Genomic DNA, 23,993 nt, shown 5'->3' on the forward strand with positions numbered 1-23,993 from the left:
CATCAGATCTAAATGAAAATGACTTAACACAAGACAATGCCATAGCCCAGGATCTGTCTTTATTTACAATGGTGTAAATCAGGACTAACTCCATTGAAGGCAATAGAGTTACCCTGATGCAAAGCCACCAGGAGACTCGAATCAAGGCCTGCACAGACAGACAGACACACAAGTCAGTGTGCCTCATTATTATTCTCCTATCTTTTAAATGTTTTCATATTTCAAATGGCTGATAAACATGCATCTTTGACATCAGTGAGATTTTCTGTAATAATTGCAAGACTTCATAAACAAGGTTTTAAAAAGTTCCTTGCTACCGTTGTTTTCAAAAGTAATTGCTAAGATCCCCAATTTAGCCTGAATTCCACATTAATAAAAAGCTTTTTTAAAAGTCTCAGTTCTAAAGCACGTGTTACACTTTAAACAAGCAACACAAGATACAAAGGCTACTCCACAACACTGGGACAGTAGACCTCTTTTTGTCGTAACACACAATACAGTGTAGTGCAAGAGAAAATCAACAGCTGTACAGTCACTCATGGATCAACAGTAGCTCCCAAATCAAGACTTATCATACTAATCACCACGGTTATTTGATTAGTTAAATTTCCCGAGGTGATGCTGCACTATGTATTAAAAATTTAATTATATTACCTGTTTGCAATCCTGACGTATTGTAAAATTAAAAAAAACAACCAACGGCTTTTTCTCAAACATGGAGACTTTAGAGGAAAAAATGTCCTCTCATTTAAATCAAATTTTTGTGTTTATGAAAAGTTCTGGGCTTCCAGCACTGGAAACCTCAATCTTTACAACAGGTTCAGCTCCAGTAATGGCAGTGCAAATATCCTGTGATGGAAGACTAAAGATAATGGAAGAATGGTCCAGTGAGCAGGATGTCAGCCTCAGACTGGAAAGACCTGAGTTTAATGCCCTGCTGTGCTACAGACTGCCTGTGTGACCTTGGGAAAGTCATTTAATCTCTTTACACATCATTTTCCCGTTTGTAAAATGGGGACAGCACTTCCTGACCTCGTGGGGTTGTTGTGAAGATAAATACATTAAACACAATGAGGTGCTCAGATACTGTGATAACAGGGGTCATATAAGTATGTCAAAGAGATTCACCTGTCGATGAATGCACTCCTCATTCACCATTTGTGTGGTCCTCCTGTGGATAAGCTCTCTGTCGGGAGCTCAGCTCCTCGGGCAGCTCCACTCAACTTAAATGTCTACTTTCTATTTTCTCTACACTTGTATCTTATTTTAAATCCACTTTAAAAATAATAAAAAGCCCTCCTCTTTGAAAATGCTTATTTAGGGCTGGTGCCTGGGATAGAGAACTGAGGATGGGATTTTCAAAGGTGCTCAATGCTGGCCTAACTCTGCTACTGAAGTCTGAGAGTGTTCCTCTCATTTACATGTGTTTAATGCACTTGGTGTTTATATGAACCTGGCTCCCTTCAATTCTTTCTCCCTGCCTCACTGTTATAACCCCCACCCCCACCCCGCATTTCACATCTCCTTTCTGTTTTCTTTAAATGTTTTCCCCTTTGATTCTGCACCATAAGTTTTCAGAAGCAGATGGATGCACACGCAGGTAATCTTGCTTGCAAACATACACTGTGCATGCAGTCACACCGTCTGTGATGCACAATTATCCATTCCCCCTGCAGAATGCCTAATTTGCACAAGCACATATTTGTTTGCGGCAGCATGCACATTTTGTGCCTGCATCTTAAGTGTCTGTTTTTGAAAACTCAGCTCTAAATATTTGGGTCCCCTGATCTATGTTGACTGAAAAGCTGTATGTCTTTACAGCTGTTTTCCTTTATGTTGTCTTTATTTTCCCACAAAGCAGTCTGAATTTTGATGAATGCTACTGGATTTCTTAGGAGAATATTGTCCATCATCTACTGGTTTGCACAAAACATTTTGGACTTGTGAAATCATTGACCGTGGAAGTCTCTAACTAAAGCATCACATGCACTGCTTGCCATATGACACTTATGCACGTTGCCCTGCTAACATGATTCAAACTCTCTTTGGAAGGATCACCGCTAAGGGTGAGAGGATGTTCAGTTCCATGAACATTCAGTCCTCAGCAAGACTGCCAACCAATGTGCAAAAACAGTATCAATTGGTTTAGTGCTTTGGATGACTAATTTTTCTAATACATGAAATAAAAGCAATATTCCAAGTGTTAAACATATATTATTTATTCAAGGGATGGCACTTGATTCTGCACCTATTCCAAATAATCCCTCTTGCAGATGAATTCTAAAAAGTACTAATAGAAGCAATTATGGTAATACTTTCAATAGGGTAGTCTGAGTATCATGCTACTACAGCACAATATAATACTGAAAATTGGAAGTTCCCTTTTTCAATACATGCAATATCTGCTTTAGCACCATAGTACTCTAGTTGCTACTGACTTGCATTGAATAAGGAGGAACATAGTATTGACAAAACCTGAATTTCCCACTAAACACAGGACCAGATCCTCAGCTGGTCTAAACTGGCATTACACTATTAAAGTCAATTGAACTATGCCGATTTATACCAGATGAGGATTCATAGATTCCAAAGCCAAATGGGACCGTTGTGCTCAGCTAGTCTGACCTCCTGTATAGCACGGGCCACAGAGCCCCCCCAAAATAATTCCTAGAGCAGGTATTTTAGAAAAAGACACCCAGTCAAAAGCAGCCCCTCACTGTGAGCAAGATTCAAAACTGCACGGGGAAACCCCACTGATTTTGAATCCAATGTGTTAACTACTCATCCATCACAGCTGTTTTGGCTGTCAGGGGACCTAGCCTACTGTCTCCACATCCCTGCGCTTACAATTACCCATTCTGCCTGCAAACAACTCGATTTGCAGAAACTTTCACTCAGTGACGCTAGTACGCGTGTGTGCACATATTTGCACAGCAGTAAGCTTCATATCTGACGCGTAAAACATCCAGCATCAGATCTGATATGCCCGAGCTGTCGGATTGCCAAAACCGTAACTTCAAATCTGAATTTCAATGATTTAAACCAACGAACAACTGAAGTGTCATACGGCGTAGGACAAAAGCCTGCACTTAGGTTTAGCCTCTCCAGAGGTGCGATCAGAGCAAGTCAGGTGTGAGGCCCTGATTCATCCTTCCTGTGCAAGGCAGACTGGCTCGGGGGCGGGGGAAGAATGTATTCTGAAGTTCAATTAAGTACTGCTTCAAACAGATGCAGTGTGCAGCTGCTTCTAGCACATGCTGCTGATCACATATGTTGCACAGTGCAATCCAGGGGAGAAATCCTGACTTCATTAAAGTCACTGGCAAAAATCCCATTGACTTCAATGGGGAAGGATTTCACTCTAGGTGTCTGACTATACTTGCTGGGTGTTATGGTCAGGGCTGGCGCTTCCACTAGGCGACCCTAGGAGGTCGATTAGGGTGGCAGGATGTGGGGGGTGGCATTTCGCCGCCCTCTGCGGAAATTCGGCGGCGGGGGTCCTTCCGCTCCGGGTCGTCGGTGGAAAATCGTCGGTGGATCCTTCACTCGCTCCGGGACCCGCTGCCGAAGTGCCCCGAAGACCCGGAGCGGAAGGACCCCCACCGCCGAGAACGCAGCTTCAGAGGAGGAGCTGCCGCCGATTACTGTGGAGGAGCGCTGCCGCCTAGGACGGCAAAAACCCTGGCGCTGCTCCTGGTTATGGTGCATGAGTTGGTGTGCTGGTTAGTTTTCCCCAGTACATTTTAAAGGGACGAGGTGTGGAAACATGCCACAGCACACGGATAAAGAGTCCAGGGGACTAGCACAATGTGGCCATGGGGCTCAATGTTGGCAGCCTGGATGTATTTGCCCCGGTACTCCATTCAGAACAAGGGACAGTACCAGTGTATGTAAGTGGGGCTTTGCCCTCCTTAAAACAGAAGCTGGAGGACAATTCTTTAATTTTGAGGCACTCTGCCCCACAGGCTTCTGAGCATTGCACTAAAGGATATGCCCAAACCTAGGACATTTCAAAATGGCAACAAGAATGGGCACAGAAAATGTTAATGACTTGTTAAGCAACAGTGAATTATCCCCACAAAACACACATTAAAGGAAACAAAGAAGTGATGAATGCCCATTAAAAGTTGTGGATTTTTTTTTAACCTGCCCTTTAATTTTTTCTAACCTGCCCTATTTTCTCTCTGTGTATCCTATATTCCCATCCTACACTTACGGCTGCTTTCTACTGTGCCTGTTCATCTCTGTAGCTAGTGAAGGCAGAACTCCTCCAAGCTATTAGTACCAGCTGCTTTAAAGACAGCCTGAACTATTAGTCCTCAAGAACTGAGGGTTTGTCTACACTGCAATTAAACACCCATGGCTGGCCTGTCTCAGCTGACTCGGGCTTGCAGGGCTCAGGTTGCAGAGCTGGAAAATTGCAATCTAGACATTCAGACTCATGCTCGACTCTGAGCTCTGGGACCTCTGAATGTCTGCACCACAATTTGACAGCCCTGCAGCCCAAGCCAGCTGGCACAGGCCAGACACAGGTGGTTAGCTGCAGTGTAGACGTACTCTAAGAGTTTTGCCTCCATGGCACACTCAGACCCTGACAAGTGACGGAGCAGCAGACCTGAGATGAATCCCAAATGAGGGCGATTTATGTTTGGCAGTAAGAATGTAAGAATTGCCACGCTAGACCAGAAGAGCGGTCCATCTAGTCCAGTAACCGGTCACTCAGAGTGACCAATCTCACCTTCAGGGGAAAGTGTAAGATCCCTATACAGTAGCTGTGTGATACTGTATTGGGGCAGGATGGAATTTCTGACCGCAGCTGGTGATCATCTCATGGCCGGAAGGATGAGGATTTACAGTCTTTATCATCCTTACTCTAGCTAGTGTGACTAGTCAGACCAGCCCTAAAACCCGAGGTACTTATATGGCCTCATTGCCATAGTATCTTAGCACCTCACAATATTAAACATATTTTTCCTCACAAAACACCCCGTGAGGTAGGGCAGTGCTACTTTCCCCATTTTAAAGATGGGGACTTGAGGCATAGAGAGGCTAAGTGACTTCCCATGGTCACACGGGACGTCTGTGGCAGAGCAGGGATGTGACCCACATCTCCAAGTTCCTAGACGAGAACTCTAACCTCTCTTCCTCACTAAAATGTATTTCTTAAGCGAGAACATCATGAAATAACTTACCCTTCACTTTTTTTTTAAAAAAGCATCCTCAAAGTGTCTATGAACCATGCCAGTGTGGGCATTGTAAGTTCTGGATGTTGCAATATAAATGCTGTGTGGAGGAGATGGAGTGGTTCCTGTACCTTTCTTGGTAAGAGGTGAAGTTACAAAGCTCAATGTTCCAGCTAACCTTAACCGCTGAGAGCCCAGTCCTTTTTCCCTCTCCTGGGTAACTTGGATGGGCTTTTGTGGTCTTCCCACTGGGGGCTTTGGAAATGGGGAAGGCAAAGAAGCACCTCCACAAAGCATGTCAGAGACTTCCCTTGGGATAACAAGCCTGGTACATATCAATTTCTTTGTTACATTGACGAACTCATATAAGCTTGTAGCATCCAGTGGGCATAACTGGACACTGCAATACGGTGGTTCCTAGGGTTGTGTCTGGGACCGGAGATATTGGCTAGTGTCATTTGGTTGCACAATCCAAGGAGCAACTTACATGCCAGAGGCTGTGCATGAACAGCCCAGGAGTGGGGATTCTCACAGCAGAGCAGGGTAAGGTTGGCTCCCAGAGTCGAGGATTGGAGTGACCTAGCAGATCATCGGGCCAGATAACACCAGGGGAATGTCACACAGAGATGGCCGGGGGCCAAGCCTGCTGTAGAGTGGCCCCTGCTACCCTATTGCCTAGTCCCAGAAGCTCAACAAGTGTTCAGCGGCAGTAGGTAAGATGGTGAGTGGAGAGGAAAATTAGCTTAGTGCTGCTACATAACACAGCAATCTCAGAATAGCCACTGTCCCATCTCATCCTCCTCTTCCTCAACAGCACATTGTTGTCTCTTGAAATTGTGAAAATGGAGCATCATGGTGTTAGGTTTTTTGTTGTTTTGTTGTTTGTTTTTTTGCCCACCTGTAATTTCCTTCCCACCCCTGAAACCCCCTGGTAACCCACAAGCTGGGAAGGTCTATTCTGCTTGGAAAAGTTGGCAAGATCCTGTGCAAGGAGGGAGGTGGGCTCAGGGGTGGGGTGGGAAGGATTTAGGGAAGTGTTGAAGGTTGAAAATAAGCAATGCAGGTTGTGGGCTCAGGATTTGAAGCAGAAAAGCAGATGGGTGGTGCAGGCAAGGAATATTGTTGCAATAAAGAAGAAGAAAATGAACTTGTATCCAAGGAATACTGCCTTGCATTCTTCATGGGAGATCATAGAATCATAGAATATTAGGGTTGGAAGAGACCTCAGGAGGTCATCTAGTCCAACCCACTGCTCAAAGCAGGACCAACCCCGACTAAATCATCCCAGCCAGGGCTTTGTCAAGCCGGGCCTTAAAAACCTCTAAGGACGGAGATTCCACCACCTCCCTAGGTAACCCAGCTGCTCAGTGGCCTAGGAGCACAGGTGAAGGAGGTGAAGCAGGGTTGGGAGTTAGTTGGGTAGACTTTGCAGTCTATACACACACACTCAACCCAAAACTGATGAGCTCTGCATCCTGCATTTGTCTTTCCTCTTAAAAGGCAAAAAGGCAGATGGCAAAATACATTTTAAAGGTTAAATAAGTGTGTGAAAACGATTGTGATAGATAACAATCATTATTGCTTGGCTTCCAGTGCTGCAAGGAAAGCTGCAGCAGTGTCACTCCCCATTGTGACAATAGCAATAACCTCAGGCAACTCTGGAAAGAAATCAGTCACAAAACAGGACTGGCAATTAATGTCCGAAGGATATTTTTTAAAAAAATCAGTGGTGAGAGAAATATTTTTCCCCCAAAGAGGAGATTTCTTTAAACCAGGTTCGAATTAATAGAAATTACTTCTTTCCTGATAGATTTTACCTTTGTCTTAACTGTTGCATTTCCTTAAGGGGGTGGGGGAGAAAGCAATAGCGCTTCTAAATAAATAATCAGGACTTGATGTACTGCCAAGTGTTTCTACTAAAGGCTAGAAAAATGGTCATTACAATTAAAAATAAAGTCAGACTGTGCACATGTTTCTCTTTGTGTTGTAACAGTGTTTCTTTGGGGATGCCTTTTTCTTAGCTTAAAAACTAACAAAAGGATTGATAATTAGTAGGGCAATAACTGTAACCATAATAAAGATGGATTGCTAGGCTGAATGGTTTCCCTACTTCCTTAATAATGATTACATGATTGGTTGCTATTGCCATTTGCACTGCTCAAATGAGTACACAGATGTTCCTGAAGCTTTTGTTCCCAACTTTCCAAGCCTTTAACCCCTTCAACATCCAACAAATAAGATAACAATCCAGTAGCATTTGTTTACATGTTAAACTGAACGAAGTGTTTGCTGAACGAATGCAAACAGCAACACGACTGTATCTGGTCTAGCTTGAAAATAAAATCTATGGCTGTCAGCTTTTGTAATGAAGCTATACAATCTAATTATTAAGTCCCATTCCAGGCCAGCTGTCTCAGATTTACTGAGCACAACGAACCCACAAAGAAATGGGGCCCACATTTTGTATCACAAAAGTTAAAGCACTCAGCATGATATTGTATTTTTTCTGGTTTAAATTATGACAACTTTTTTTCACGTGTTCTGTAACAGTATTTTAATTATACTGATCCACCAATGATATGTTAAATAGCACCGAGGACTACATCTGAGTCAATAGTGTAACATTGTTGCAAAAAAGCAAACATTATATTTTAGCAGCAGGAGTGTTGTAAGCAAGACACGAGAAGGAATACTTCTGCTTTACTCCACACTGATTAGGCCTCAACTAGAGTATTGTGTCTAGTTCTGGGTGCCACCGGATATGGACGAATTGGAGAGAGTCCAGAGAAGACAACAAAAATGATTAAAGGTCTAGAAAAGGTCTAGAAAACATGAGCTCTGAGGGAAGATTGAAAAAATTGGGTTTGTTAAGTCTGGAGAAGAGAAGACTGAGAGGGGACACGATAACAGTTTTCAAGTACATAAAAGGTTGTTACAAGGAGGAGGGAGAAAAATTGTTCTCTTTAACCTCTGAGGATAGGACAAGAAGCAATGGGCTGAAATTGCAGCAAGGACAGTTTAGGTTGGATATTAGGGAAAACTTCCTAACTGTCGGGGTGGTTAACCACTGGAATAAATTGCCTAGAGAGGTTGTGGAATCTCCATCATTGGAGATTTGTAAGAGCAAGTTAGACAAACACTTGTCAGGGATGGTCTATAATACTTAGGCCAGGTCTACACCCAGCCGCTAGTTCGGCGGCTGGGAATCGAAGTTCTGGGTTTGATTTATCGCGTCTGGTCTGGACGCGATAAATCGATCCCGGAAGCGCTCGCCGTCGACTGCGGTACTCCAGCTCGGCGAGAGGAGTACCGCGGAGTCGACGGGGAGCCTGCCTGCCGCGTGTGGACCGCGTCTGAACCGCGGTAAGTTCGAACTAAGGTATGTCGACTTCAGCTACGTTATTCACGTAGCTGAAGTTGCGTACCTTAGTTCGAATTTGGGGGTTAGTGTAGACCAGGCCTTAGTTCTGCTTTGAGCGCTGGAGTCTGGACTAGAAGACCTCTTGAGGTCCCTTCCAGTCCTACAATTCTATAATTTCCAAGAGTAGCTTCTGAAACTATCCCAAAATGCACGTCAAGTAACCTGCTGGTGCAATTTGGTAGGAATTCTTTTCGAATTTGGTCTGACTTAAACTCATAAAAGGCAAGGCAAGTTTGAAACACAATTGGTAACTCACTCCTTCGTGCTGTGATATTAAGGTGCGTACTGTAAGATTATTTACTGTCCTGAGACATTTACAATATCTAAGCAGAAATTTGGATTTCTGCCAAAGTTTCATCCTTGATTCTGTATTTCCTGGCTTCTGTTAGTTGTTAGTTGTCCGTTCTGTTGGTTGCTTTTAAGTTAGGACACGTCGTCACTACCCGCCGGATCGGCGGGTAGCAATCGATCTATTGGGGATCGACTTATCGTGTCTAGTGAAGACGTGATAAAATCGATCCCTGATCGCTCTGCCGTCGACTCCGGAAATCCACCACGGCAAGAGGCGGCAGCGGAGTCGACGGCGGCGCGGCAGCGGTCGACTTGCCGCCGTCCTCACAGCCAGGTAAGTCGACCTAAAATACGCCACTTCAGCTACGCTATTCACGTAGCTGAAGTGGCGTATCTTAGGTCGACCCCCCGCTGTAGTGTAGACCTAGCCTTAGACCTTTAGGGCTTCATCATGTTCTGAGCTGCACCTACGTAAATCTAGAGTAACTCCACTGAAATCAAGGGCAGGACTGCACATAAATGAGAGCAGAATTTGGCTCTGTACTGCCTCTCCCACTTATGAGCCTATCCACTAATGTAAGAGACTTGCCACATCTCTACAGCTCCTTGGACAACAGCCTTACTATTGAAGTGAGTTTCCATGGATCAGGAATTCTTTGTAACACTGCAACATTCTAACTAAATGGATTCTTCTGTATATCAGTAGGGCCCAGTCCACATTACAGACAATGGGCCTGCAAAATATCACCATAAAAACAAAGCTGCTTTTGTTTTGAGCATGCTTGAATTCTTCTAAAGATCATACATTTCTGTATATTAGAATCATAACTTTTAAGCAGCCAGGCTGATGTTTTTTTTTATCCAATTTGCAGAAACAAAGCTGCTCCTGAGCAGAGCATGACAAATTTTAGGATAAAACACAATTTACAGCCAAGGTATAAAACTCTGCAATATGGGGGTCTAATGGAAATACTGACAGTTCATTAATTATACAATAGCGGTAGTAGGTGCTGCAGGAAGTACTATAACAGATCCAAGTTAACAACCACTTGCCCTGTTTAGATTGGGCTTCTACATGGAATTGTTGTGTTTGAATCAGTGCTCCCTGGCATTTTGCAGAACTAAGGCATGTCTGCTCAATCAGTAACATTAAAAAGACCATAAATCAATTATACGAGCCAGATTTTTACTACGTACTGTTATCACTACTTCCTTGTTTAATATAACACAAGACGATGCTAACATAAAATCAGATGTAACAAACAAAATTCCCTTAGGCAAGTGTGCTTAAAAATGCTCAATCTGTATATAATATAGAATAAAAACATTTTAAAATTGTGAATTCACAATTCTTTCCCTGGAGATAAACCCTACGGCCAAGATTATTAAAAAGGAGAGACAAAAGTTAGGCTCCTAAATCTTTATGTAGCGTTATCAGGGTAATGATCTGCTCTTGCAGTCTTGAGTGTTTTAAAGCCCCATTGACTTTAGTGCATAAATAATACAGATTAGGGCCTTAATTTAATTATGTCATGGGACCTTCTAGGAGCTCAGCATTTCTGAGAATTGGGTTGCACCATCAAAGAGCCTAGATGCTGAAGGCAGTTAGCAGCCCAGATCTCCCCTCCTTAAGAAGAAAGGGGCAGAAGGGCAGGAGACTCATGGGCCATTCTGGACCTCTCTAATCTCTCAAACCAAAGCAAATCTATTTTGAAGGTTGATCTCACAAAAGCTTCAGGTTCAATTAGTTTCAATTAGAGGGGGGAAAATGAAGTAGGTGCAGGGAGGTTCTTACTATGAGGATTTTACCATATTGGTTCACCTATCACTAATTGTAATGAAATATTGTCTTGGATGCTAGACAATGAACCATTTCTTTTCCAAATTAAACGTCTGCTCCGGAGCCTGTTTAAGTTCATGGGGATTTTTCAATGACTTCACTAGGCTTTTTGGATCAGGCACTGACTGAACTATATAACTTCCAATGGATGTTCAATATTAATAAGAATAAGGAGGTAACATCTCTGTGAAGCAGGATAAAAATCACTGGCTGTGTTGTCCCTACTTTTCAGAAACAATAAGAGTGTGGGATCATTTACACATGAGTGGTTAGTGCATCCATCCAGTATGACTGCAAATACACTATTAATGTTGCAAAATAAGAAATCAGATCTTTCCCGTACTATACCTGTGAGGTAGGTGTTGTGTGAGGAATTGATCAAATAGTGAGACAATGGCTGAGACATATCTTCATTCAAATCCAGTTTCTCAGGTGGAACAACGCCATTCTCCTCTCCACTCAGGTATCGCATAAATCCATCCACTGATATCTGTCCTGGGAAAGCACAGATTCGGGGGAATCACACATTAATTCTAAGCACAGTCTCCTCGGGACATACATTCAATGCATATCTAGAATAGGGCATATGAGAAAGGCCACGTTATAATCACATTAGACTAGTTATGAATATGGCCTAGATTTATACCATTTACTGTAAAAATAACAGGAGTACTTGTGGCACCTTAGAGACTAACAAATTTGTTAGTCTCTAAGGTGCCACAAGTACTCCTGTTATTTTTGCGGATACAGACTAACACGGCTGCTACTCTGAAACCATTTACTGTAGTGTTTTATTATTATTACCCTTAACCTCTCAGAATTGTGTGTAGGGATCTAAACACATGACATCAACTGTACAGTCTCGTACAGAGAGACTGATCTGCCACACTTTTGATCTCATTCCATTCACTGCAATGAGAGCCAAGCATCAAAATTCCCCATATGTGGCCCACACATAAAATGTCATAAATAGTACTACTTTGCCATTTCTTTTGGTTTGTTCATTGACTTTCTAATTGTTCCCATTCCCTCCAGTTCCCCTAGAGCCAAATCCTGAGGTCCTAATTCAGTTTGCATTCAATTCTTTGCACTGACTGGGAATTTGCCTGAATAAGGACAGAGAAAAAAACCCCACTGCTGGGGGAATACATATACCAGGAATCTGAGGAGCAGCAGGCTATGGACACAAACCAATCAAAAAGAACTGGTAAATTCTCTTTTGTCAGTTTGATTCCAGTATGTATATATGAACTCAGACTAACTAACCCCCTTAGCAAGTGTGAGTTAGTGCTTTGTTTTGTAATTATTTCATTAATTTTTATTTCCCAGGGTTGTCAGGACTAATACAATGTGAACACTCCTTTGAAACTATGGGGCCAAGCTCAGCTTGGGCACAACCGGGATCTATACCATTGATTTCAGTGAAGCTGTGCCTACTTACAGAGAGGCGGAATTTGAGCTATAAACCACTAGGCTTTGGCTTACTCTGTATCTGAAACACGCTGATCCACTGGGCCAAGCCATAACATTTCCTCTCAACGTCCCCCCCCCTCCTTTTTTTTTCTGATTTTATTTGTCTAGTTTTCCTCTACAAGTCTGTTTGATGAATTGTAGTAATCCAACAGCTTCAAGCTGTTCCCTCAGTGCACTACATAGTTGTTCCTTGTAGATAAACATAAATAAATACTGACTTCTCTGCCTTTGAAGAACCCAGGATACAGCGAGATAAGAATGATGTCTCCTAACAAGGCCAGGTTCCATGATGGAAGAAGATGTGTTTTAATTGGCCTCTCCAAAGTTTCCTGTACAATATCTCTAACTACAGGAGCTAGCGGACTCGGTACGGGGCTAGGATGTGGAAGATCTGGGCTCTGTTCCTAACTCTGAGACTGTCTAACTCTGTGATCATAGCAAAAGTCACAAGTTCTATGCCTCGAGCAACCTGACCCATGAAAAGGAAATAGCACCTGGTCTTTATAAAGGCCTCTGAGATTATCAGGTGAAAATGTGCTCACTTGCTCTCCCTGCATAAAGTAACAGAGGGTCCTGTGGCACCTTTAAGACTAACAGAAGTATTGGGAGCATAAGCTTTCGTGGGTAAGAACCTCACTTCTTCAGATGCAAGTAGTTATTTTAAATCTGAGCCTGGACTTCAGGATTTGGCTTTGATCAGAGAGGAGGATGTGGCCAGTGAACAAAAGCGTGTTAAGTGTGTAACAGATTTAAATTCTGATGTCTTGGTCTCATAACCACCAACGATCATCACACCAAATGAATCTATTTCCGCGACACGGAGCATAGTGAGAATACGAAATAGCACCATCATCATTCTTTCCTCATGACAACGACAAGAAGGGTAAAAGGGAAAACAGCAAGCCCATCCACAGCTTGAACGTGGTAATCTGACTACAGCGTTCCCGGGCTCCTTGGATGCTCTGACACAGAGTAATCCATCATCAACAGACTGAGACCTAAACGCTTTCCCTTTCACAGCTGGATCAAAAAGAGTAAGGAAACCTTCCTCAGGTTTCCAGCCCAGCGAATCATCAGACAATCAGAGGGCTGGACAGTCTGCTCAGCACAAGGATTTGCCTACTTCAGGTCCCATGGAGCTGTGCTGTTATTGGCTGCATTTCTATGGCTGCACGTTGCTACCCAGTGAGGATAGACCTGATCCCAAACACATCAAAGTCAACGGAAAGATGCCCAGTGACACAGAGTTAACACCCCTCCCCCACCCCGGGACAGGGTGGGGCTTTCCTTGGCCCCGCTTGGGTGTTTGCAATGTTTCTTCTCTTCCAAAGTTTTGTCTCCTTTGGGAATCTTACTTCAGTCTTTCCGGATTTCCAGGTACAGGGACCTTCCTATTAAGGACATTCAGTCTGAGTTTTCCTTTAAGAGAATCTATGGAGGTCTGGCTTGTTTATAGCAGTTAGGTATGGCTAAACCTCGGGCCAGGGTTTATCTTCAACTCCTCCCTGGAGCGATCGGCTTGTATCTGGTCTGGTGAGTCCTTGTGGGTGGCGGAAGTTTACATGCTGTCTTCCTCCCAGCAACCCTGTTGTAAAGCAAAGCAGCTTTTCTCCTGGCTGCTGCCCTTTCTGAGACAAGTTGCTTCCTCCAAGTGGAGCAGGCTTGCTCCAGAGGAGCTTGTTAGCCGTCTTGACTGGGATGGAGGCATGTCCCATCAAACCACCACCACAGCTCCCTACCTCATCACACCTCAAATACCTGTGGAGCCTTAAACAGGTGGTGCTAAAGTGGATTTAGGGCTGCACAGGATACCGATACCAAATCACAGACCAAGGAAGTGACAATACATGGCCTCAATCATACCAACACTAATGCACATGCATAACCTTAATCATGAGAGTAGTTCCATTAGACACATGAGCTTAGAGGTAAGCATGTGCTAGAAGTGTTGGAAGGATCAGGGTCTATATGTCAGTGCCGAGTCTGGACTCCTCACTATCACAAAGGTATCTGTAAACTGGAGATAATTTAGAGAACAGCGACAGAAATTATTAATAATACTTTCATAGAATCATAGAACTGGAAGGGAGCTCGAGAGGTCATCTAGTCCAGTCCTCTGCACTCAAGGCAGGATTAAGTATTATCTAGACCATCCCTGACAGGTGTTTGTCCAACCTGCTCTTAAAAATCTCCAATGATGGAGATTCCACAACCTCCCTAGGCAATTTATTCCAGTGCTTAACCACTCCGACAGTTAGGAAGTTTTTCTTAATGTCCAACCTAAACTGCCCATTGCTTCTTGTCCCATCCTCAGAGGTTAAGAAGAACAATTTTTCTCAACAACCTTTTATGTACTTGAAAACTGTTATCATGTCCCCTCTCAATCTTCTCTTACCCAGACTAAACAAACCCAAGTTTTTCAATCTTCACTCATAGGTCATGTTTTCTAGACCTTTAATCATTTTTGTTGCTCTTCTTTCTCCAATTTGTACACATCTTTCCTGAACTGTGGCGCCCAGGATAACAGGATAACACTTTCTACCCAAGCATCGTAAAACACTTTAAACAGGAACATAAGCATTATTATTTCCATTTCATGACAGCAATGGAGCTATAACAAGATTATATGACCTGGAAAAAGATCTTAGGTCTCCTGATTCTGTGTCTTGTGCTCTAACCACTAGATGACATTAGTTCCCTAAGGTACCTAGAGAAATAAGAAAAATGAGAGAGCTCAATACATATAACCTGTGTAAACAGTGACTAAGGAGGAACGTAATAACTGTCAGCAAGGATCTGAAGCATAAACCACAAGGATGGGGAGGAATTGTTTAAGGTGGCCAAAAGCAAAAACAGCTAAGACTAATGAGACCAGAATAAGCAATGGAAAATTTAGGATGGAATATGTGAAAAAGTTTCACAACAGTGAAATCTATTAAACTGTGGAACGGTAGTGCAATGGATGTGGCTGATGCCCCATTGCTTGAATCATTTAAAATGAGACTTGATATTATAATGGAGAATATACTGTTATACTGAGAGAATGGTGACCACACTTTGGATCTTTACTTTTTTTAAAGATAAAAATAACACACTAAATTCTACTCTGAATTACACCTACTCAGCAACTCTCAGACTTACACAGACTGTAACACTGCTGGAAAAAAAGCAGGTTCACTATAAAATTAGAATTTTATAGAGGAAACTTAGCCAGGGGAAGAGCAAGATTCCTTGCTTTATTGCTGCCTTGAGATATTGTAATAAAGACACAGGAATGGAGAATGGTATTTTCTAAGCAATTTCCAGAATAAATAGCTGGTGAATGACAAGTAGGTAGGGAGAGAAAACATAAGGCTGGAAGAAAAAAGATGTCTGTGCTTTAATTGAGTACATAAAGAAATTGTTCAATATCAGTTAATCCCTGCGGAAATACGACCCCATCCTGCAGCCAAGGACGGTCAGATCTAGGATGTTTTGCTGAGTAAGGGCTAGTCAAACAAAGAAAGGAGTATTTGCTTTGTTTGAGTTAGAAATCTTTGTCATTATAATTCGAGCTGGGCAACATTTTTTGGATGAAATTTATTTTGCCAAAACAATGCAGATTCAGGTCAACTGAAATATTATGTGAATGTGTGTCAAATTTGCTGATCAGAAAAAAAATTCCAAAAAAGTCAAAACATTCCCTTTTGCCATTTTTTAAATGAAACATTTTGATTTTTCAATTCAAAACAAATTTTTGGTTCAAATTTTACAATTTTATTTAAGAAAAGTTGAAAAACTCAAAACCACAACAAAACATTTTGTTTCAGTTTGAACAAACTATTTTTTAGTTTTTAGTTTAGCCAGCAAAACAAAACAGACAAACAAAGATGAAAAAAATCAGCTGTTCGCACATTTAAAATGAAGGCATCACCAACTTTTTATCATTTCAGATGCGCTCTATGGAACAGGGAAAACTAACATTTGATGTCTCAGGATAGTTTCTGCAACAGGAAAACAATATATCCTCCACTCTACTGCCTGTGGTAGAGGAATTTAGAACCTTAAGCAATTTACGCTGCATTTATGTAAGAAACCTTTCCTCAACTTACTACCATTCGTAAGCAGTATATGAAACAAGCAGAAATGAACTAGCAAAGTGAATGTCTACTCAATAACATACATGTGCCTCTAGTATCACAAACCTCGGAAAATCTCCAAGAAGAATATGGCCACCTCAAATGTAAAAGGAAGACAGGAGAACAGAAGAAGCAAAGGTTCCAAAATTTCTCCAAGATGTGCCTGGTTCATGTCATTAAATACAGGTCAAGGAAGTATGCAAGTAACATTACAATTTATTTATTACTATAAGTATTATAATTTATTACTAATTATTATTTATTATTTATTATGCACATTAATTGGTCCATGTAGACCTTGTTGGTGAGAACTAAAAGTTCCCCAGTACTTTTAGGTAGTGCTGTTTTAAAGGTTAAAATTAATGAAAGTAATAGTGTTGTCGGAAATTCTGCATTAAGTTTTTGTTGTGGGATCGACTGTAAAGAGATAAAAACAGTCTGCGCTGGAGAGAAGCAGATATTGGTTGGAAAATTCTTAAATAACTTACCAAAGTAGAAATGGAAAACTTTAAAAATGAAAGAAAAACTAATGTGTGTCCTGGTTCCAATAGCACAGGACTGGGGTTGGTGGGGTGGGCCTCCTCCTCCTATGCAGATTAGATAGGACAGCAGCCAACGGGAAATAGTTATTTTAGTGTCACTCAGCTACCCGAGCTCCTCCCCCTTTCCTCTTCCCAGTGTTCCTCTTGCTTCCCTGGAAAGAGGAAGCAAATCCCAGCTACTCCCATTTTGGGCAGTTTTACTGTCTTTTTTGCTGGCTGTTTTAGGATTTTTGGGCCACCGTTCTCGTTTTCTTTAGGCACCATGAGTTCCTCCACGGAAGAGGAGAGGAGGAGCGCAGAGTACGCTGTTTGTGCTGACATGCATCAGCGTTCACTTAGCAGGTTCTTTCCACGCTGCCAGAGTCAACAAGAGATTGTGGCCCCAGGGGTAATTGCCTGGGTGAGCCAGGCCTTTTTGCTACTGCCTCAGCTGACTATGGTAGAGACTCCCTTGACTTCTGAGTGAGAGAGAGTGAAGGAGCAGGCCTGTAGGAGGCTTGAAGCCTGAAGCAGGCTTGTTAAATGAGCCAACCAGAGATACCTGCACAGAGAAGGAACCTTAAGCAGCTGATTCCTTATCAAAGAGCTGAAGCAGTTCCAGGGGAAGAGAAAGAGAAAGAAAAGGTGGAGGGGACTGAGAAGCCAAAAGGGAGTCTGCTTAGGCAGGCCAGCTGGAAGCTGATAAGACAGCCTCTGTGAAGGCACCCTTTTTGCTCACCCAAGCTCTGAGGTAAGAGCCACACCCTGGGACACACTTTTGGGACATCTGTGAGTGATTGGCGAATTTCCCTTTTTAAGTTTGTTTGGAGACCCTCCCGCTCCTAGAAAGGAGCCTGAACAGGTTATGTGTTGTTAGACAAACTTTCATTAAAGATTTTTGGGATACATCTCCATCATACTATCACACGCTGATGACACAAATTCAGCAATATGATTTTGGTGGAGGTTAGACTGGGATGAGAAAAATTTGATCTTCACATATGGACCAAGAAGACTGGAGATATGCTTCCGTTCTCAGTTGCACCAGTTTTATACTGGTGTAACTCCCCTGGCTTCAGTGCGGTTACTCTTGATTAACAACTGAGAGCAGAATCAGGCTGAGAACACCTGGGGCCAAGACAGCTCATATTTCGATACAAGTATATGCAACAAACATAACAGAATAGGGAATTTCCCCTACAACCTAAACTTTAATATTATAAATGTAGGGACAATGGACAAAACCTAACACCACAAGTATTGTTCAACAAAGGGTTGCAGAACCACCCTAAACCTTGCACTTTCAAAATACAGCCAGTGATTAAAAAGCAAAAAACCTTGCATTATCAAGCTATATAAAACTGTATTTTCCCATTGCTGTGTTTTTAAGTTAGCACCTACAATATCCATTAGTGCTAGCCTACATCATTGCTTTGTTTTCCTTTGTTTATTTATTATGTTGCTCCAGTTAATAATTCAGAAAGTTGAAGTGCTTCCACTGTAACATATTTGCAAAGTGGAGGTTACTGGATCCAGGGTGCGGAGATCTCACATTTCAGTAGGAATTTTAGGGGCAGGGGCTTCACTTAAAATAGACTCTTGTTAGCAAATGTGCAACCTAGTGCAAATGATTTTTGCCAATCAGCAAGCAAGTCAAACACACCCATCTAAAAAGAAAGGAGAGCGCATTACAAAAAAGTACTTGGCTCATTTATTTTGACAAGAGCAGTTTACGTGTAATTATTTTTGATAATACAGAACACGCTCTAAAATTTGCCGCAGCTCTGTTTGTAAAACTAATGAAGTCTCAGTAATAAGAGAACCTAACTTGAGCACTCTATGAAGATTTTGCAGAGAAAGGGGGGAGAAGCCAGATTTTTTTCTGTGAATTACAAATTGGGAAGATTAGTGAACTGCAGTTTCGGTGGGCTCTGTGGTACCGTACTCATTAAACAACGGAAACTGCTGAAAGGTATTCTGCTGTAACGTGGGGATATGGCATGGAAAATGTCCAGAACCCAGGAGTTAATATAAACATCTCTAATTTCTAATGTCAGAATTAAGAGCAGCTTGTAGGACATGTGTAGCACCTTGGAAGATCTGCCTCCATGACCTCTGGAGACAGGAAGCCCCACCGCTTATATGTCAAAAGTTAGGCTTTAAATAGAATTGCATTATTAAAGCTCCTTCAAACTGCAACAGCAGGGCCCTTACCTGCTTTGTACTTGTTTGTGCCAGTAAACACTGTTGCCTAGGAAATGACCCCATCAAGTCATCAAAGGACTCGAATGCGACTATTCTTACATGCAGTGTTACTGTCGCTGTGCTGGTCCCAGGATATTAGAGACAGAAGGTTGGTGGTGAGGTAATACCTTTTATAGGACCGACTTCTGTTGGTGAGAGAGACAAGCTTTCGAGGTTACATAGAGCTCTTCTTCTTGGTCCAATAAAAGATATTACCTCACCAACTTGGTGTCTCTAACCATTCTTAAGCAGTTATGAAAGGTGATTTAAAGCAGTGGGACCAAATTGTTTAAAAACATATTGATGTTTAACAGGGGGGGAAAGTACATTTATATTCAATGAATACTGCACAATGTGTTAACAGTGCTCTGGAAAAAAAATCCATGTGCCAGGCACTCTATAAAATAAGACATATATAAATCTATGACAGGGAGTTCATTAATTTACCGTATTGTTTAAAAAGCAAGCGTAACAATCAGGAAACGTGTGCAAGAAAATTAGAATGGATGTTGAAATTAAATAGGAGTTGGACACCTTCTGTAGAATCCTTTGAACCCCCCCCGCCTAACTATCTATCTCCCTCCCTCCCTACCAGTGACACGCACACAATATTTATGAAGCGGTTGATCAAGGAGCTGAGGGGAGGAACACTCGTTGCTGTTGGGGGAAGGTTCTTTTTTCTTTGAAGATTAAAGGGGGTTACCCTTGTGAGTTTTATAATTGGTCAGATTTTTGGCTTATGGAGAATGTGGTAGTTTCCCTAGAAAAGGGTTTACAATAGGCAGAATTAATATTTCAGCATGCCCATATTTAAGACATGGAAAAGTCTAAAATCTTTATTCCATCTCATATCTCAAAAATGTGCTCGGGGGAGCTGGTGTTCTGATTCACCAACCAGGGAAGGAGAAACTGCGAGGCACTACAATCCCCAGGGCTTACCCTATTCTCCCCCTTTGCTTAGGAACGCTGAATTTATTGAATTCACTAAGTGTAGGGCCTTGAGTTATGCTGGGTGGCTGATGGAAAAATGATTCGCTTCAGCAGCAATAAACTTCTAGGTGTTATTGTGCAAAGATTATAACTTTAATAAAGAGTTCTAGACATAAAGCTGGATGAAGTTTTTCAGTTTTTCCAGAGGAAAAGGCAGGTTCCAATCAACCGAAACAATTTTGTGTCCATTTCGCCAAATTGTTATGGTTAAAAAAAACACAACCTAAACAAAATCTGGAAAAAAATGAAAATGAAACGTTTCAATTTTTCTACTCCAAATGACTTCGTTTCAAAATTTACATCCATTTTATTCAAATACATTAAAAAAAAAATTAAAAGCTTAAAACTAACTGAAATGTTTTGGGTCAAACAAAAAATTTCATTCAACTCCAGATGTTTTTACTACTACTATTATTATTATTATTATTTGGACCTGAGAAATCGGATATTTGCACAGCTCTACCTGCGCATTTTATAAGCTTCATATGATAGTTGGCAGAGCTAGGCTGAGATTCCTGCACAGCTTATGAGCAGACATGCCAAACCCGCGAAAAAACCTCAAACATTGGGCTTGTTTTTGGCTTAATTGGCTTGTGAATTGCTTGTTGGCTAGTTTTTTGCTTGTAGCTTGTTGGGCTTGGAGCTTGCTGCAGCTTGTTGGCTCTTTTTCTGGCTCGGCTCCCTGCAAGGGGGGGCAAGCAGGGACAATGGGCCCACCACAGTCCCAGACTGCACGCCAGGGGGATCTAGTCACATAGAGCGTTGGGGTTCTTAGGGATTGGCTTGTTTTGGCCTTGTTTTAAAATGGGATTAGCTTGATTTTTGGCTTATTGAGAAAGTCGGAGTGCTTATTTACCACGTGAAAGTTGGCAACTGTGCTTATGAGCACTGCAGATTTTCCTGCAGAGTTTACTAGACTTGCAGGAACTCCTGCGGAACTTAATTTTCACAGAAACACAGACACACAGGGTGGGGTTCTTGTGGAGTTTCTAAATTCCAGAGGCAGAGACAGAGAGCGAGAGAGAGACAGGACTCATACACCTAGGACTCAGGATACAAGTCTCACCGCTCTCTGATCAAAATTGAAACAAGCCCTTTGACATCATGTGTTCACAGACCAAAGGTTTTTTTAAAACCCAAACAACTCAGGCAATTCCCACATCAAATGTTTAGCAATAAGGTTATGGTTATTATTTCATATACACAAATTTCCTTTAAAAGGGATTAAGGTTGGTCACGTGTGACATCTATTTTATACAAGCCCTAAACAGCATGGAAATACCATCTCAAGTGCCCGCATAGCATGTTTCTGCTGACTGTGATAAACTGCACATCATCACAAGGAACTTCCTTCTGCTTCCAACAGATAAGGAAATACTACACACATTAATCTCCTTCATAGTTATCATGCAAAACATTAGTCACAACCTCAAACTTCCTCCAGAAACAAATAACACACGATATACTTGACCTATGTGCATTGTCAACCATAGGTATCTGCTGATATTCTAATAACCTTAATTCTAATCTAGCAACAGACTATGTTGCCACAAAGTGTGCTAGGTGATTTACAGATATGTAGGAAGACAGCCCCCTGCACCCTAAAATTTACAATCTAACTGATCCTGCATGTATTTTACTCATGTAAGTAGTCACCATTGACTTTAATGGGGCTCTGGCTACTCATGTGAATAAACTAGCCCAAGGACTGGAATGCTGATAGCTGTAAGAAACCCCAGACAACCATTTGCTGACAAGGCTGAAGTGTTTGGAAAAGAACTGAGATGGTACCATTCTTCTCAAGCTCTGAAGAATTCAAGTGACAAACACACACACACATACACACACACTACATATTTAAGCCATCAGAGATCATCTGTGAAGGAAGATCAGAGGCGAATGTGTTTATAGTAGTATTAATGTATACAAGTGTAAATGTTATGTTGAAACCTTTCATTGCAATACACGTAACAGCAACGAAGTGGTGGAAGTCTCTAGAAAGAGCACCTAAAGGCTTTTGTTTTAAATGTTATTTACAAAATATCGTGAATACTGTTTACAACATTTCTGTATGTACCAAATGTCAGTTTATTAAGAATTGTATAGAACTCTCTCGTTGAATAGGACTGGAAGCAGCTACTCCCTAAATTCATGGTTTTGCATACAACAGTCCCAAGGTTTAACTCTATAATGCCTTCCGAAGTCCTGAAAATAGAGAACTGAGCTTCAACACAGTGTATGTCTACACTGCAATCAGGAGGGGTAATTATAGCTTTGACCAAAGCTAGCTCAGATATGTCTTCTTGTGCGGCAATCACACCTCCTGACTGCAGTGTAGACATACCTAAAGAGCTAAAATGAGGAGTAGGAAAACGGAATGTAATAGAGTTGTCCATAATATTACCCTCAACCATTATACTTAAACTTAGGTTCATTCTCAAGTGCTTCATTGGATTGGGGTCAGAGTGCTCAACACCTTACAAAACTGAGCCCTCATCTCCACCCCATAGCTGCACAGGCAAGCTTGAAGTCAAATGTTTTCAACCATCTCAAAATTACAGGTACCCAGCCTAAGTCAATGTCTTGATGTGTGTTATTACACACAGGAAAAAATGAATAAATGCTGTACTCTTTTGGTTATCTTTGTAGGAATCCACTAGAAGTCTAGACTTTTATGGGATACTTGACCCATCAAAAGCTTTTGAATTTGATTCCAGCTTTGTAACAGCTATTTTATATGGCAATTTAAATCAGGAAAGAATGTCTTTAAAAGTTAGAAATGCAAGAGAAATACTTGGCTTGGCTTTCAAGGGGGCAGCGGAGAAGGTCCTACTGACCTCAGTGGAATTTGCGGGTACTCAGAACTTCTGAAAATGACGCCAATAATTCACATAAATATATAATGATATTTAAAGAAAGGAAGGGGACACCCTTCACCATTAATATCTATTTTTTCATTTAGTCTCTGTTTCATTTTATGCACTTTTTCAACCCATCAGTTAATCTGAAACAAGACAATGAGCACAGCTGATAGGTTTTACAAAATCAAATGGCAGTGACTGAAAACAAAAACAAATCCCAAAACAGCTGCACATGTTTAAACTCTTTTGAGAAATTTGAGGAAGGTGCAATGTAATTTGCTCTAAGGCTAGCCATTTAAGTCAACCTATTGCTAGTACGCAGTCTTTAAAGACTCTCTAATGCCACCACAAAGTACTATATGTGTATATTGGTGTGATTTAAAGTGGTTGAAATCACTTGATTGAAAAAAGCTTTTGATTTCTTAGGGGTTTTCTTTTGTTCTGGGTTTGGATTTGATTCAGTTTCAATGGTGTTGGTTCATTTCAAGTACAGTGATATTTTTTTCTTTCAAAACCATATAACGCGATCGGCACATGACACTGACTTGCTCTTGGGGGCTCCAACCCTGAAACTCCTGTCACTCCCCCTTTCCTCTCTCCTGTCTCAAATATGCACTTATTTCAGTAAGATGTCCAGACACTACAGTGATGAGCTCAGTATAAGAACCTGCTTACCTAGGCCATGTGTGCCCCTCTGATTCATGCTCATTACACCAATGTCCCTTCTCCACCTGTCTCTCTTGGCATGCTGCTTCCTGCCTTCCTCATACCATCGCTCTGTTTCTTGTTGTACCTCATTAATCCTGGCGATGGTCTCTCAGGTCAGGCCCTCTTTCTGCCTCACAGTAAGGTGCTAGAGCAGCTTTTCTACATGGCTGCTGGGGAACATTCAAATCCCCCGCCCCTTAGAATGGCTGCTGCCATGGTCCCTGTGGAGGAGGAGTAAGAGGCCAAATATACCAAATGAGGCCTTCAGCTCTGTTCTTGCTTGTCTCTTTGGCCAGTCTCAGATATGTTCTGGGAACTGTGAAGCTTCTCCATGTTCGTAGAG

At 41.8% G+C, this 23,993-nt stretch overlaps 1 protein-coding gene across 1 annotated transcript in view; it reads right to left on the bottom strand.

The window, feature by feature from the left end:
- Positions 1 to 23,993, bottom strand: part of PLCB1 (phospholipase C beta 1) — a 633,260-nt gene that overhangs the window by 174,009 nt on the left and 435,258 nt on the right. The window contains exon 10 of the mRNA XM_065400502.1: positions 11,084 to 11,230. Coding sequence (XP_065256574.1) covers positions 11,084 to 11,230 — 147 coding nt within the window. The remainder of the gene's footprint in view (positions 1 to 11,083; positions 11,231 to 23,993) is intronic.

This window comes from Emys orbicularis, chromosome 3 (assembly GCF_028017835.1).
Source record: "Emys orbicularis isolate rEmyOrb1 chromosome 3, rEmyOrb1.hap1, whole genome shotgun sequence".
NCBI lineage: Eukaryota > Metazoa > Chordata > Testudines > Emydidae > Emys > Emys orbicularis.